General features: G+C 37.5%; 1 protein-coding gene across 1 annotated transcript in view; it reads right to left on the bottom strand.

Moving 5' to 3' along the window:
- GYPA (glycophorin A (MNS blood group)) overlaps positions 1-14,600 on the bottom strand; it is a 35,257-nt gene that overhangs the window by 2,778 nt on the left and 17,879 nt on the right. The window contains exons 4-7 of the mRNA XM_053216917.1: positions 8,950-8,988; positions 5,907-5,942; positions 3,976-4,061; positions 1,595-1,670 (exon numbers count right to left, since the gene is read on the bottom strand). Coding sequence (XP_053072892.1) covers positions 1,595-1,670; positions 3,976-4,061; positions 5,907-5,942; positions 8,950-8,988 — 237 coding nt within the window. The remainder of the gene's footprint in view (positions 1-1,594; positions 1,671-3,975; positions 4,062-5,906; positions 5,943-8,949; positions 8,989-14,600) is intronic.

Here is a 14,600-nt window from a genome sequence, read left to right as displayed (position 1 = left end):
CCAAAAATTTACAGGTCTTCAGTTCTGTCGTAATTTTTTATAATTATGGAAAAACCCCAGTCAGTTTTGCAGAAGGCAGAGTCAGGTCCTCTTTGCTTGAGTCTTAAAGCCCATTTCACAGAGATTTGTTCTTGGTGGACATCTCCCAAAATAGACATTGCTTGGGTTTATGCTTCAGGCAACATTTAATAGGAACTATGCACTTAATTATAGAGGTTATACAAGAGGCCATAATGAAAAAAATAAATGAAATTGGCTTGGTATTTAAACCAATAGCTCAGGCTGCAAGCACTCCTCGGCTCTTATGAATTAATTGCTCTCATGCTGGTATAGAGGCTCCAGCATCGTTACAGTTTATATTTTTTTCTGTAAGGGAGCATTAATATTTGGATGTTTTTTAATGTACAAATCTCCCACTTTTTAAAGTTGGCAATGAATGCTGTTTTAAAAAACCACTGTGTGGGTTAATACTGTTCTATGTAGGGGTACCTGGGTGGCTCAGTCAATTTAGCATTTGACTCTTGATTTTGGCTCAGGTCGTGATCTCAGGGTCTTGGGATCGAGCCCTGCACGGGGCTCTGTGCTGAACATGGAACCTGCTAAAGATTCTCTCTCCCTCTGCCCCTCTCTCCTGCTCAGGTGATATCTCTCTCTTAAAAAAAAAAATATGTTCTTTGTGAAAAAAACTGACCTGCAGTTTTCCACATGTTGTGTATCTACATAGCACCTGCAAGTGGAAAAACAGGGGGCCACGTGACTAGCCAGTTGTGTAGAGGAGGTCATTTGCTCATGGAGCCTACATTACTTATTAGAGCTAACAGGCATGAGCACTTACTATGGCCAAGAACTGTTCTCAATGCTTTACTTGTTATAGCTCATTTAATCCTCATAAAATTCCATGAGGTCGACATTATCATTATGTCATTATTAAATTATCTCCACATTAATTACCATTATCTCCATATTAGTAGCTTCTTCATGGTTACGTAGCTAGTAAGTGTTCGGAGTATGGATTCAAACCCACGTCTGGCTGCAGATCAGGGGTTATTAAATTGTATCCTCTATAGGGCCTCCTAGATATAACTTTGCAGTTTGGAAAATGAAAAGTATACAGAAGATCTTAAATTTTGCTTTTAGTTATAGTATGTGTTTTATCTTGTTTTTTAAAATGTTGTTTATTTATTTTGAGAGAGAGAGAGAGAGAACAGAAGCGGAAGTGGGGGAGGGTCAAAGAGAGAGGGAGAGAGAGAGAATCCCAAGCAGGCTTCCCACCAGCAGTGCAGAGCCCAACTCGGGGCTCCACCTGAGCAACCGTGAGATTATGACCTGAGCTGAAATCAAAAGTCAGACGTTTAGCCAACTGAACCACCCAGGTGCCCCTGTTTTACCTTTTTTTTTTTTTTTTTTTAAATACTTTGTGCCTAAGGGATAATTTCATTATGCTGAAGACAAATGTTTACATAAAAAAATCTTACAGAAGTAGCATCGATAAAACAGAATACAAATGAATCTTACTTGGGCATACTTCTCCCAGAAGTAACTAATTTTTTTCCCTCACCAAAACGCAAAAGGCATTAAGAATATTAGCACCAACCTGGATTTCTTGTTTCTACAGAACTTTCAGGATCTGCGTCCTCTGGTTGTGCAGTTTGCACGGGAGATGGAGTTTTCTATGAATAAAAACCAGATAAATATTAATGCCACAATTTTCTAAAGTTAAGACCTTATAAAGAAAGTGCCTCAAGTTAAAAATATTTTGGGGGGGTGGGGCTCCTGGGTAGCTCAATCGGTTAAGCTCCTGACTTTGGCTCAGGTCATGAACTCGACGTCCATGAGTTCGAGCCTCATGTAGGGCTCTGCGTCAGGCTCTGTGCTGACAGCTAAGAGCCTGGAGCCTGCTTCGGATTCTGTGTCTCCCTCTCTCTCTGCCCCTCCCCTGCTTGCGCTTCTCTTTCTCTCTCAAAAATAAATAAACATTAAACAAATTTTTTTTAATATTTTTTGGGACTGAAGTTTGTTTCCTTTTGATTAATATGTGCTTTGTAGAGGTTACTTTTGGAAGAATTTATGGTTTCATAGATATCTACAAACTTTGATTTCAATTTGTATTTGTCTTTCTAAATAGTATTTGATGTTTCCATAGGTGAATTATTACCCCAAACATTGACTCTCATATTTCCATGCTGTAATGAAAAGCTAAAATGGAAATTTTTTAAAAAAGAGGTAAGGGAGCCCCTGGGTGGCTTAGTTGGCTGAGGGTCAGACTCTTAATTTTGTCCCAGGTCATGATCCCAGGGTCGTGGGATCCAGCCCTGCATCGGGCTCTGCACAGAGTGTGGAGCTTGCTTGAGATTCCCGTCCTCTCTTTCTCAGATTAAAAACAAAAAAGAAGTAAGGTCTCTTAGCATATTAGACATGATCCAAGTTTTCTATATACAAATAGAATATTTTCTCTGAATTTTGCCAACTAAGTATTTTATTGATTTTTTTTTAGGTTTTAGATCGCCAGCCAAGAGAGAAGACAACTCATTTTGCCATATATGCCCAAATACAAGGAGATGATTTTCTCCCAATATTTATCCTGCAGACAAGAGGAGTCATCTTGCATTCAAGTCTTTACAAAATTTCTCACATTACAACAGGCACTCTCAATTACTTTTATTAAGAAGTATTATTTAGACAAGATACATTTACATGGAGTGTTATAATCCATTATAGGTTTGGATCATTACAGAAGTCACCTAATAGAAGTCGTTAAAAAAGAAAAAGGCAGGGGTGCCTGGGTGGCCCAGTCGGTTAAGTGTCCAACTTGGCTCAGGTCATGAGCTCGACGTTTGTGGGTTCGAGCCCTGCGTCTGGCTCTATGCTGACAGCTCAGAGCCTGGAGCTTCAGATTCTGTGTCTCCTGCTCTTCTCTCTGCCCTTCTCCTGCTCACACTTTGGCTCTCTCACTCTCACAGAGAAAATAAATAAATAAATAAATAAACATTAGAAAAAAAAGAAAAAAAGAAGAAGGCAAAGGAACTTAATGTGAATTTACTATCAGTCTTGTTACACCCCTGTCATAGCAATGTTGTAACCCTTCTAAACAAGCCTTTTTAAAAAATATATATAGTGGTTATGGTGTGGAGATCACAAAGAGAGATCAAGAGCAGAGGATGAATGAGAACTCAACCGTACCATTCTTTTGTGACTAGGTCTTTAATGATCTAGGATCACAGTTCTAATTATAGCATCATAGACACACACAAATGTATCTTAAACATCTTAAAAAGAAGGGGCCCCTGGGTGGCTCAGTCCATTGGGCGGCTGACTTCTGCTCAGGTCATGATCTCACGGCTCATGAATTCAAGCCCCGAGTCGGGCTCTGTGCTGACAGCTCAGAGCCTGGAGCCTGCTTCGGATTTTGTGTCTCCCTCTCTCTCTACCACTTCCCTGCTCACACTCTGTCTTTCTCTGTCTCAAAGGGAAGTAAACATTAAAAAAATTTTTTAACATCTTAAATAGAAAGTTATAGTAAAGGTTATGTGCTTTGGAATGCTGTATCATATGGACATAAAGTTAGCTTTTGTGATGAAGAAAAGAAAGTCACTCATGCTGGAAAACACATAGATGGAGTTTGAAAAATTTGTATAAAGAAATATGACAATGAAAACCAGCAAAAGTGTTAAACATATGTAAATATATCATGTTATTTTAAATATTTTGCACACACAAGTTAAAGTATATACTACACTTAGAAATTTGACTCTTTCATCTCTATGCATCAAAGTATATTAAGTCAAGTGAGACAAAACTTTATAAAATTTTTCATTGGGAAATGGAGGATAGTTTTATATTTCAGCTTCCTCTATAGGGCAAATGCAAAAAAAAAAGTGTCCAGTTGAAAAAGATGGAATGAAATTTTGTTTCTCTTTGACTTGAATTGCACTCAGAGGAAGCGCACTTATAGCAAAATTAAAAACTGAATCTCACCTTTGTTAGTCGTTTAATACAGAAGGCAATTGAGAGGATAGTTCCGATGATACCAGCCATTACTGCATACACAATCCCTGTTATCTCTGTGGGAGAAAAAGAGAGCAGAAAATTGCAAAAATATGCAATAAGCTACCACAAAGCAACTGAAAAATAAAACAGGTAAAATCATGGTAGTATCACTTTGCGTTTTTACGGAAAATATATTAATATACTTTTAAGTATATCTTATATTTTAGAAGATTAGGTTTCCACAGTAACCATGTGGGAGACTGGAACTTTGAGTGCTAAAGTCTTTGTCCAAGGTCACACGTCTAATGACAACCAAGACTCAAGAGTTCCAACTCACCTCCATTGTTCTACAGGACCTCACAGGCATAATTATGGATAAGAGCTATGTGGACATTCTACCTTGATATGGAAAAACCCCACAAACTCTTTCACAGTTTCAAAGTTATGAGAGAAAACAATTCCTAAACTATACTATATGCTAATATAATATATAATGTGCACACTGATTAGTATATTTCTAATGTAATAGACAAACTATATGACATTGTAAATATGCTAAAAATATTTTTCAAATCTTTTACTTGTTGAGAATGAAACACAATTGAAGTTACAGTTTCTTGCGTATTCATTCATATTTGTACTGCTTTCAAATGAGGTAAATAGAACTGAAGGCAAGACATAGAAGTAAAATGGCATATCTATTTGGCTAATTTATACTTAAAAGACTTATTATTGATTGAAAAAAAGGTAAAAGTGTTTTTTCCTGTCCCTGGTGTTGTCCAGCTTCCTGTCTATTTAGCTTTAATTCATGAATAGGGATTCGGTTCTACCATCCATTTTTCTTGTGCGAAGTAGGGATACAGGCCAAGTGTGAAGGGAGGCTGAGAAATGCAGAATAGTGAAGGAGCACATGAATCAACTAAAGCCAGGTCCACAGCAGCACCTCAGAAGTGGGGGTGACGGTCCTCCAGTCATAGAGGGTTGGGAGGATAACCCCAAAGTGGTAGCGTAGGCCCCAAAATAAATCAGGATTGAGATATAAATGGTCTATGTTTATTCTTGATGTGGTGCCAATTAATCAGATGATTTTAAGCTCCTTGCTTGCTTTACAAGTAGGAAACAAGGAAGTTCAATTGTTTTATAAGCTCTTATGAGACTTTGCTCAAGTACCCATGGTTGGTTAGAAGGCTAAAATATCTAAATTAAAAGAAAAATTAATATCAGATTATGTATTGCTAGTTCCAAAATGTTTAGGAAAATAAGAAATGCATATTTTAATTTTAAAAAGAGCATATGTTGTTTGCCTTTACAGTTTTGTATGATGAGAGTTAACAACATATGCTCTTCTGATTTAAAAATTGATGCTTTTTTGGGGCACCTGGGTGGCTCAGTCGGTTAAGCGTCCGACTTCAGCTCAGGTCACGATCTCACCGTCCGTGCGTTCGAGCCCCGCGTCGGGCTCTGGGCTGATGGCCCAGAGCCTGGAGCCTGCTTCCGGTTCTGTGTCTCCCTCTCTCTCTGCCCCTCCCCCGTTCATGCTCTGTCTCTCTCTGTCTCAAAAATAAATAAACGTTAAAAAAAAAAATTAAAAAAAAAATTGATGCTTTTTGGGGCACCTGGGTGGCTTAGTTGGTTGAGTGTCTGACTTTAGCTTAGGTCATGATTGCATGGTTCATGAATTTGAGCCCTGCATTGGGCTTGCTGCTTTCAGCATGGAGCCTGCTTTGGATCCTCTGTCCTCCTCTCTCTCTGCCCCTCCCCTCCTCATGTTCTTTTTCTCAAAAATGAATAAACATTTATTTTAAAAAATTGATGCTTTTTATTTTCTTAGGCAATCGCAACTAGTAATGTGTCTAGTTGATCTTAAATCAATAGTTTAAGATGAAATTATTATTATTCTACACCAACTGTTAACATACCTCCCGCAGAAAAAATGTGTTCAAGTAGTCTGTTTCCTAAAAAAAGAAAATTACAAAATAAAGTCAGAATACATAGAGTGTGTCTTTACAATTCCATATTGGAATTAGATTGTTGAGTGGGTTTCTTTTTATTAACTGTGTTTTGCAGCCACTGTTAAATTTTTTTAAATTGTTTTTAATGTTTACTATTTTTGAGAGAGAGAGAGAGAGAGAGAGTGTGAGCAGAGGAGGGGAAGAGATAGAGGGAGACACAGAATCTGAAGCAGACTCCAGGCTCTGAGCTGTCAGCACAGAGCCCCATCCAGGGCTTGAATTCACGAACTGCCAGATTGTGACCTGAGCTGAAGTCCAATGCTTAACCGACTGAGCCACCCAGGGGCCCTGCTACTACTCAATCTGAAGCAGTTAGCTAGTAAAATTTATGAAGTAATGTGTCAATATTAACAGTAGTAATTTCAGTGTCTACTTTCAAGCACTTATCGACTTATATCAAAAGCAGTGCATTTTCAAAAATATGTAAAAATGGTGAGGAAAAAGGAGACACAGTGAGCCATTGCCCCACACGAACTGTAGCTCATCCCCAAGAGAGGTCATGTTGCTATGAGTTTTCCAGATTTATACCACGGTCACCATCTGGATCCAAATCCTTACTGTGTCTCATTTGAGCTTTTATCAACGGTTGCACCGGATTCCCTATCTGCAGAAGTTTCTAGTAATGTTGCCTTAATGCACCACCAGAGTTAACCTGATGAGTCCACATCTTAAATTTCTTTCTCTGCTGTCTCCAATGTCACTTTAAATCATGAAGCCATATGACTACTACAGCCTTACAATTTTCTTGAATTTAGTTGTTACAAATAACATTATACCTTATTGTGTCACATACTCAGGGACTTGGTTATATTTGATCATTCCTTAGAAGGTATGTTTAAAGGTTATTTGGGGCTTGTCTTCTCTTTCTTCATGATAGTTGGTGGTTGTGGTTGGTGTATGAGCTCTGGAGCAAAACAAATGGGGTTTCAGTCATAAGAATCTCTTTTACTAGTTGTGTGACCTTGGACAAGTTACTTAATTTCTTTGTGCTTTAATAATTTCTTGGGCAAAGGAAGATCATAACACCTGTCTCTCTGGATTCTGCAAAGATAAAATTCTGGATGTCTGCAAAGATAAAATTAGATAATGCATGGGAACACTTACAATCCCCCACCATGCTAGCCATTATTTTTAGGATTCAGGGCATATAGCACTGGGTGTCTATATTTGACCTTTAAATGCTTTCCAGTTTGACACCATCATGTTGGCTTCACATTGAAGTCACTTTGAAAATTAGATTGTCTCACTGAATGCAGAAGCCTAATAATTAGTTCCAAGCACTTAGCCTAATTTTCCTCTCCTGGTCTCTGTTCTTAAAATCTGCTGCTTCCATTTATCTCAGTGTATTTTCTCAATGTTTCAATTAGCTAATGATCCTGCAGCCACTCTTAAGTTTTTTCTGAGCCTTAAAAAAAAATATCTAGAGTATCTTGCCTAAATCCCACCTGCAAAAGACACTTTCCCTTTCTGCATTCAGCCAGCTCTTGTGAAGTCATCTTCTTTTTCCTAGAAAAATAACCGGAGGGGTGTCTGGGTGGCTCAGTCAGTTAAACATCCAACTCTTGATCGTGAGATTGAGCCCTGGGTCAGGTTCCATGCTGAGAGTGGAGCCTGAAAAAAAGAGAACAGAATGGAAGGGAAGGGAAGGGAAGGGGAGGGGAGGGGAGAGGAGAGGAGAGGAGAGGAGAGAAGGAAAGAAAGGGAAAGAAAAAAGAAAATAGAAAAGAAAAGAAAAGACAAGAAAAGAAAAGAAAAGAAAAGAAAAGAAAAATAACCAGACATAGTGAATGCCACCTGACTACCCTTTTCTCAGCACTCAGCCTGGCTTAAGAGTTCTCATTTACTAGGCAATTATGCTATGTCAGGCTTGGGATGAAGCAATTTTGCCTACGTTTTCTTATTTGATCTTTAGAGAAATACTGTAAGATGAATGTTATGGGCCTATTTTAAAATTCAGGGGACAGAAACCCCTTAGGGAAATCCACTCAGGGTCAACAGCTGGGACAGCTGAACACTGCTTGGTTTGACCACAGACCGTCCTCACCACTGCACCGTGAGATCCCTTTTACCTGTGTGCACCATTTTGTGGTCGCATTCAGCATTTATTCACTCTGATAGATTGTTTTAATTTTTTTTATCCCACAGTAGTATTTCTGGCAGGTATTCCAGAAGTGAGAACTCCTCTGGAATAGGGATTGCATCTACTTAGCTTCTGTTTCTCAGTGTTTGTCACAGTTTTGCCACAGTGACAAGTCTAATGAGATAGAGTTGCGTCAGAACAATGACTCCAAAGTAACTATTTTAAAATATGAACAAAGCCTGTTTTTTCGTTGTCTCTTCTTTGTTTTTGTTTCTTAAATTCCACCTATGAGTAAAATTATATGGTACTTGTTTTTCTCTGGCTGACTTATTTCACTTAGCCTTATACCTTCTAAATCCACTCATGTTGTTGTAAATGTCAAGATTTCACTCTTTTTTACGGCTGAGTAATATTTCATTGTGTATGTATACTACATCTTCTTTATCCATTCACCTATGGATGGACACTGGTTGCTTCCATTTCTTGGATGTTGTAATTAATGCTGCAATAAACATAGGGGTGCACATATATTTTCAAATTAGTGTTTTGATTTTCTTTGGGTAAATATTCAGTAGTGGAATTGCTGGATCATATGGTATTTTGATTTCTATTTTTTTGAGGAAGCTCTATGCCGTTTTTCACAGTGGCAACACCAGCTTGCATTTCCACAAACAGTGAAATAGGTGAAGGGATAAGAGTACAATTCTTGTGATCAGTAATCACTTCTTGTGATTAGTTTCAGACCTGAAACTAATATCCTACTATATGTTAATTACACCTGAATTAAAAAAAAATTAATGAACAAACTTTGTTCCCCATCTGAGAGATACTGGTGTATAGTAACTAAAAATTCTTGTCTTATTTTCTTACCATGAATGTTGAATGGTAAGTCCTCTGTGGTAACCACATCTGTATAAAACAGAAGTTAAGAAAAAGATCAGAAATAAGGTGACTGAGTGGACTCCAGAACATATCGTAAAATAAAAATTTATTCCATGTCTCTCCCAGTGGCAGCTCTGGAATTTCTACATCAGGGCTTTACAGCTGAGGAAAATGTATCTTTATTTCCTCATGTGTGAGATGATAAAACCTGCCTCAAAATATTATAAGGACTAAATTAGTTTAGTGTGTGTGTGTGTGTGTGTGTGTGTGTATGTGTACACACATTAACAGAGTACTTGGCACATAATGAGCTTTAAATACATGTTGGTTATTATTGTTATTATTCTTATAAAGGGGGGAAAGACTGGAAGCTGTTTTTGCACAGTATTTTCCATAACTTTGAAAAATTGTTGAAAGGGGGAGAATCGTGATGATTACATAGGACGAAAGTTCTGCCTCATGCCTCCCTGTCTCCACCTCCTTGGTCCAATTCTACTTTCCTGGTAAAAATTAAAACAAAGGCATGACCGAATTCAGTTTTCTTCTTGCTTGATAGAGGGTGAGTCAATTCTTTTTTCTCTTTCAAAAGTAGCGTTTCAGAGTTGTAATAGAATTGTAGGAAATGCTGGCTCCAGTCTGAGGTGACTGGCTGAGGACGTGGATAACCAAGTGATGTAATAAATTCTAGGCCATGGTTATTCTTTAGAATAAACATAAGCACGCAAATATATTCTCATATGTCCTTTTAAAATCTCATGAAATGCATTATAAATTGTTTTTTAACATTAAACAATTATACTTTTAAACTTTATAAATGTAAAATTATGAATTGTTTCATCAAGTTTGATAAATTAAATAGGATTTTTTATTGCAAAAATAATCTAGGTTCAATGAAGAAAAGTTGGGAAATGTGAGGAAAGCAAGAACAATATAAAAATCATCCATTATCAAACCACCCAGAGATGGGCACTTTAAACTTTTTTGGTATATAGCCATTTGAACTTTTAGCTACTGCATCTAAATACAGGATCATTGTGTTTTAAGTATGTATAGATATGTACATAGTGTTTAAAATATTATACCACAGACATGCACCGTATGCCACAGATTATTCTTCTATGACAAGATTTTTAATGGCTGTATACAATTCCATTGTATGAATGTACCATTGTTCAGTCATCAATCACTGACTTTGAGCATTTCTGTTATTTATGCTTATGAGAGTTATAAATCATTCTTAGATAAATATCAGTGAACTAAACTCTGTGGATGTATCTCTGCTTATACCTTTGAAACTTTCTAGTGAGAGAAATGGGGCCCAACCACAATGAAGAGTGAGTGGAAAAGTGCCTCCAGACGTTCCCCAGAGAGAGTGTCAAATGGCGCTTCAGCTAAATGCTCAAGGTTTCCTGGGGAATCTACAAAGAATTGAAAATGTCTGACATTTCTGGTCAGTCTACTCAAGGTCAGAGTACCAAGACCTGCCTCTTCCTACCAGCTGCCAGCTAATCCTTACCCCCAAATTGTGCAGGCAGGAAACATTATCCCCAAACTGTTTTCTGCAATGTTTTCTCCTCTTTTATAAATCCTATTTTCACCATGTTCTTCAACTTGGTCCAACCACCTGATTCATCACATGTATTTAAAAAAACTGCTGTACAGATTCACTACATACGATAAATGAAATACACCTCTAAGTTAATCTTCAACACGCAGGTGTGATGATTTAAAAGATAATATAAGAAAAAACATTTTAAAACAATAACCTGGTGATGGTATTTGAAGTTCCAGCAAATATTAAGATCAAAATTATGGAAAGAAATATTTTTATTGAGGATCAATGAAAGTGTGTAAAAATTATAAAAAAGGATAACTAATGAACGAACTTATCTATAGCTCTTAGTTAATGTTACATCTCCTTTATACCCTTCAGTTCAGTATAATTATTTACATGTAGGGCATTAATTTATAATTGCTTTAGGATACCAAATAGATTCTTTTGAGATGTAAAACTTGTTTCCAGGGCTGCTAGTTCCCAGGGCTAGCTCATTTTGAATTCCCTCAGCATTAGAAGAGTGCTTTGTACATAACAGGTATTCAGTGAAATACTAATAGTTATACACTTTTTGGCCAATTTCTTATAGAGAAACAACTAGGTGAGTTTCCAGATTGCATCTAAAATGAACATAACAAGGAAGTAAATAAGCCCTACTCAAAGTGGCAGGCGCATTCACAGAAGACCAACAAAATACTTTAAACATTTCAATAACATTCACATATTTTAAGCCCAAGAAAAAAAATCTAAAAGTGAGAAAGAAAACAAACCACACCCAAATTTTTAAGGGTTAAAAGTGTTAAAATGCTAAAAACTTTAACTGAAGCCAGTGAGGAGTTTTCACTGTGAGCACAAATACGCCCCTCCTCCAGGTTTCCTAAGTCTTCCACAGGACATCAGGGACTGCAGGAGTCTGGGGCCAGTGAGGGAGGTGTGCTCAGTCTAAGGGCCGCGGACCCCCTCCTCTTTATGCACACCTATAAGGCCTTGTGTGATCCAGCCCCCCCCCCCTTTTCTCCACACCTCATTGCTTGCCCCCAACCTTCTCTCTTCAGGTGCAAGCCACACTAAGACGCCTCTTGGTTCCTGAAATGTCCTGTACTCTTTCGATGCCCACACCTTTGTGCTTCCTCTTCCCTTTGCCAGAAATATCCCTTCCCAGCCTCGTCTTGCCTAGTTATCTGCTTTTCAGGTCTCAGTTTAATACCATTTCCTTTTGGAGGTCCTTTCTTATTTTCCCTACCTAGCCCACAAACTCTACCAAGTCTCCAGGGTTTGGCATGGTGTGGTAGAGTCCCAGTGAAACCTTATGATTGACTATTTGTAATCCAAATCTGTCTTACCAGGGCCATCATGGTTACAGGGAACCTTGGGTATTCATTCATTTATACATTAATTTACAAAAGTGTTTTAGCATGTTTACAAAGAACACAACAAACAAACCAACAAACGAACAATTCACGGTCTTCACAGCAAGGAAATTCCAGTTTAGTAAAGAAACCCAAAGATTTAACCCATGTATAATAAGGTGTCTTAGGGTGGCAGGGAAGTGGGGGCACAAAGGAGATTATGGTCAATTCTCTGGGAAGGAGGAGAAGGTGGAAAGGAACACCTCCATGAGGTGTTCTCCTCTTGAGAGAACTCTAGGATTTCGACTGTGTGGCTATTTAGGTATAGAGTCGTTAGTGTCAGCAATGTGTTGGAATTTGATACTATTAAGGGAACTGCAAGTATCTATGCAACTGCAGCACAAGATGTGAAGAGACCAATGCAGCAAACAAGGGAAACAGCTGAAGAGGTAGTGAAGTGCGATGTGGTGTGGGCTGTGGTAGGGAATTTGGACTATATCCTTAAAGCAGTGGAAAGACCATAAAGGGTTTGAACCAAATTTTCATTTGGGGAAGATCACTGTCGATAGCAGGCTGGATGATGTGGGGAAAAAAAAAGCATGCCCAGAACTCATCTTAAGAGGATCCCACCTTGTGTTCAGTAGTGGCCAAGATAAGCAGTCCCCTGGGAACCCAGCCACACCTCCTCACAGAGCTTCCTTATCACTACTTTGCATTGCTTTTGGTGGAGAAGGCCTGTAGTCTAAAGGCTTAAAGGAGGAGAAAATGACAGCAAGTTGTAAAAAAAATATGGCAAAGACCCAACAATAGTATCTAACATTTCTTAAAACTGGTACATTAGTGCTCTGAATTTTAAACAAAGTCAGAGGAGGAGAAAAAAGTATTTTAAATGTATAAGCAAAGTACATGTAACTTTTAAAAATTTTTTGATATTGAAATGAGAAGATGCTTAGGGAAAGAGACCCTGTCAAAATAAGTCTTGAACTTTATCAAAACCATTTTAATTCTCTAGCAAATAGACTTTTTTTTCTTTTCCAACAGCTATTTCTCAGAGGAAAGCAGAGTTTAGTGGAAATTTTGTTCCGAAGAAGTAGAGGCTGAACCCCAAAGCTCCAAATTGTAGTCAGAGCTCAGGAACATCTAACATCAAAGGCAACACATTGTTTAGAGGAACAAAGTCCTTGAGGCAATTTCCAAAAATTGCATATACTTTATTCAAGTCCCAATTGTGAATGTTGTGTTTTACTTGCACCCTTACAAAACCTGAATGGTGGCCAAATTGATTTGAGGCTAAAAATTTCCAGTTATGTTCTTAGAAATACCTGCTTTAATTCTCCAGATTTAGTTGTTTTGATGCAATTTCTTACCACAGTCACCTAAAGTCACCAACACAGTAAGTAAATACTTACAGTAAATAAATAAACAAATGTCTTAAGAGCAACTTAATAAAAAATGCTTTTAAACTTCTTTTGCTCAATAATCAAATATCTGGAGCTGATCTATAAAATGATCTTTGTCACGGTTTTCCTTCCATTTTCAGAAAGAAAAATAGATTATCTTGTAAATATTTCAATAGTAGTTAATACTTGTGCTTGCTTAGCAGTATGAAGAGGACTCAGATATCTGTTACTAAAATACATAGTTTGCAAAAAAAAATGTCAGCTTGAAAGAAAAATAGCTCTACTCATTCACATAAATTTTTATATTTTCTAGTACTTAGTTAAATTTTACAGAACTTGCTGGTTATTCTAAGATAGATTCACATGGGACAAATTGAATAAGTTTATCAAACACTTCAAATTAAATTAACTAGCCCCTGGTTGAAAATGTCACCTAGGAGAAACAAAAGAAGTATCTCTTTGTACATTCCCAGGTGCTTAAGCTACTTTCAAAATTCAAGGTAAGGAAACCAAGATCCATAATATATACCCGTAACAACCATTGGGAGTATTTTGATGTTTACATTTGACAGCAATAGCTCTCCAGTCTATCTCGCTCTCCCACGTTCCTTGGACCTAATCAGCTAATGGACATCTGAGGACACATGCAGTTATGCAAAGCAGCAAAATTTCTGTGAATAAGGGGATACACAGGGCTTTTTACAATAGAATCTTCAGTTAGATTGATTAGGTAGAAAGCATCCAAACAAATTTGCAACCATTGAACAACAGATGTGGTTTGCCTAAACCCCTTAGGGATGGGCTTATGAGAAAGGCCTCTCTCTTTCTCTCTCTCTCTCTCTCTTTGTCTCTTGTGCTCTGGGCCCCCAGATTTCTGTAAGTAAATTGGCTTTCAACAAATCTGATTGCATCATTCGCTAATGAAAGGTCAATTTAAATACTGTCCTTTTTAACTCAGAAGGTACTTTTACATTTTATATTACAAGGTCTCTTGGAACAACTAATCCGACTTCCTTACTTTACACATAAGAAATTTGATATCATAAAAATTAAATGATAAGCTCAGTTTAACACAGCTGGGAAGGAATAGAACCAAGACCTAATTCTGCTGGTTCCAATAATGTTTCCATTTCCAGATCTGTGACTGGTCAAAATCTTGTCAGCAAGATTTCTTGGATATATTAGCATATTAGCTGGTGAACATTGGGGTGCATTGTACACACACACAGAAAAGACAATTAAATTCTGGGATCCTAGGGCCAAGGAGTTTTAAAATAGTCATGTATTATTCATTTTGACTTTTTCACACCAATTTGTTGTACTAATTACATTATA

This window comes from Acinonyx jubatus, chromosome B1 (genome assembly GCF_027475565.1).
Source record: "Acinonyx jubatus isolate Ajub_Pintada_27869175 chromosome B1, VMU_Ajub_asm_v1.0, whole genome shotgun sequence".
Classification (NCBI taxonomy): domain Eukaryota; kingdom Metazoa; phylum Chordata; class Mammalia; order Carnivora; family Felidae; genus Acinonyx; species Acinonyx jubatus.
The sequence above is the reverse complement of the archived record's forward strand: the minus strand, read 5'-3'. Positions and strand labels throughout refer to the sequence as shown.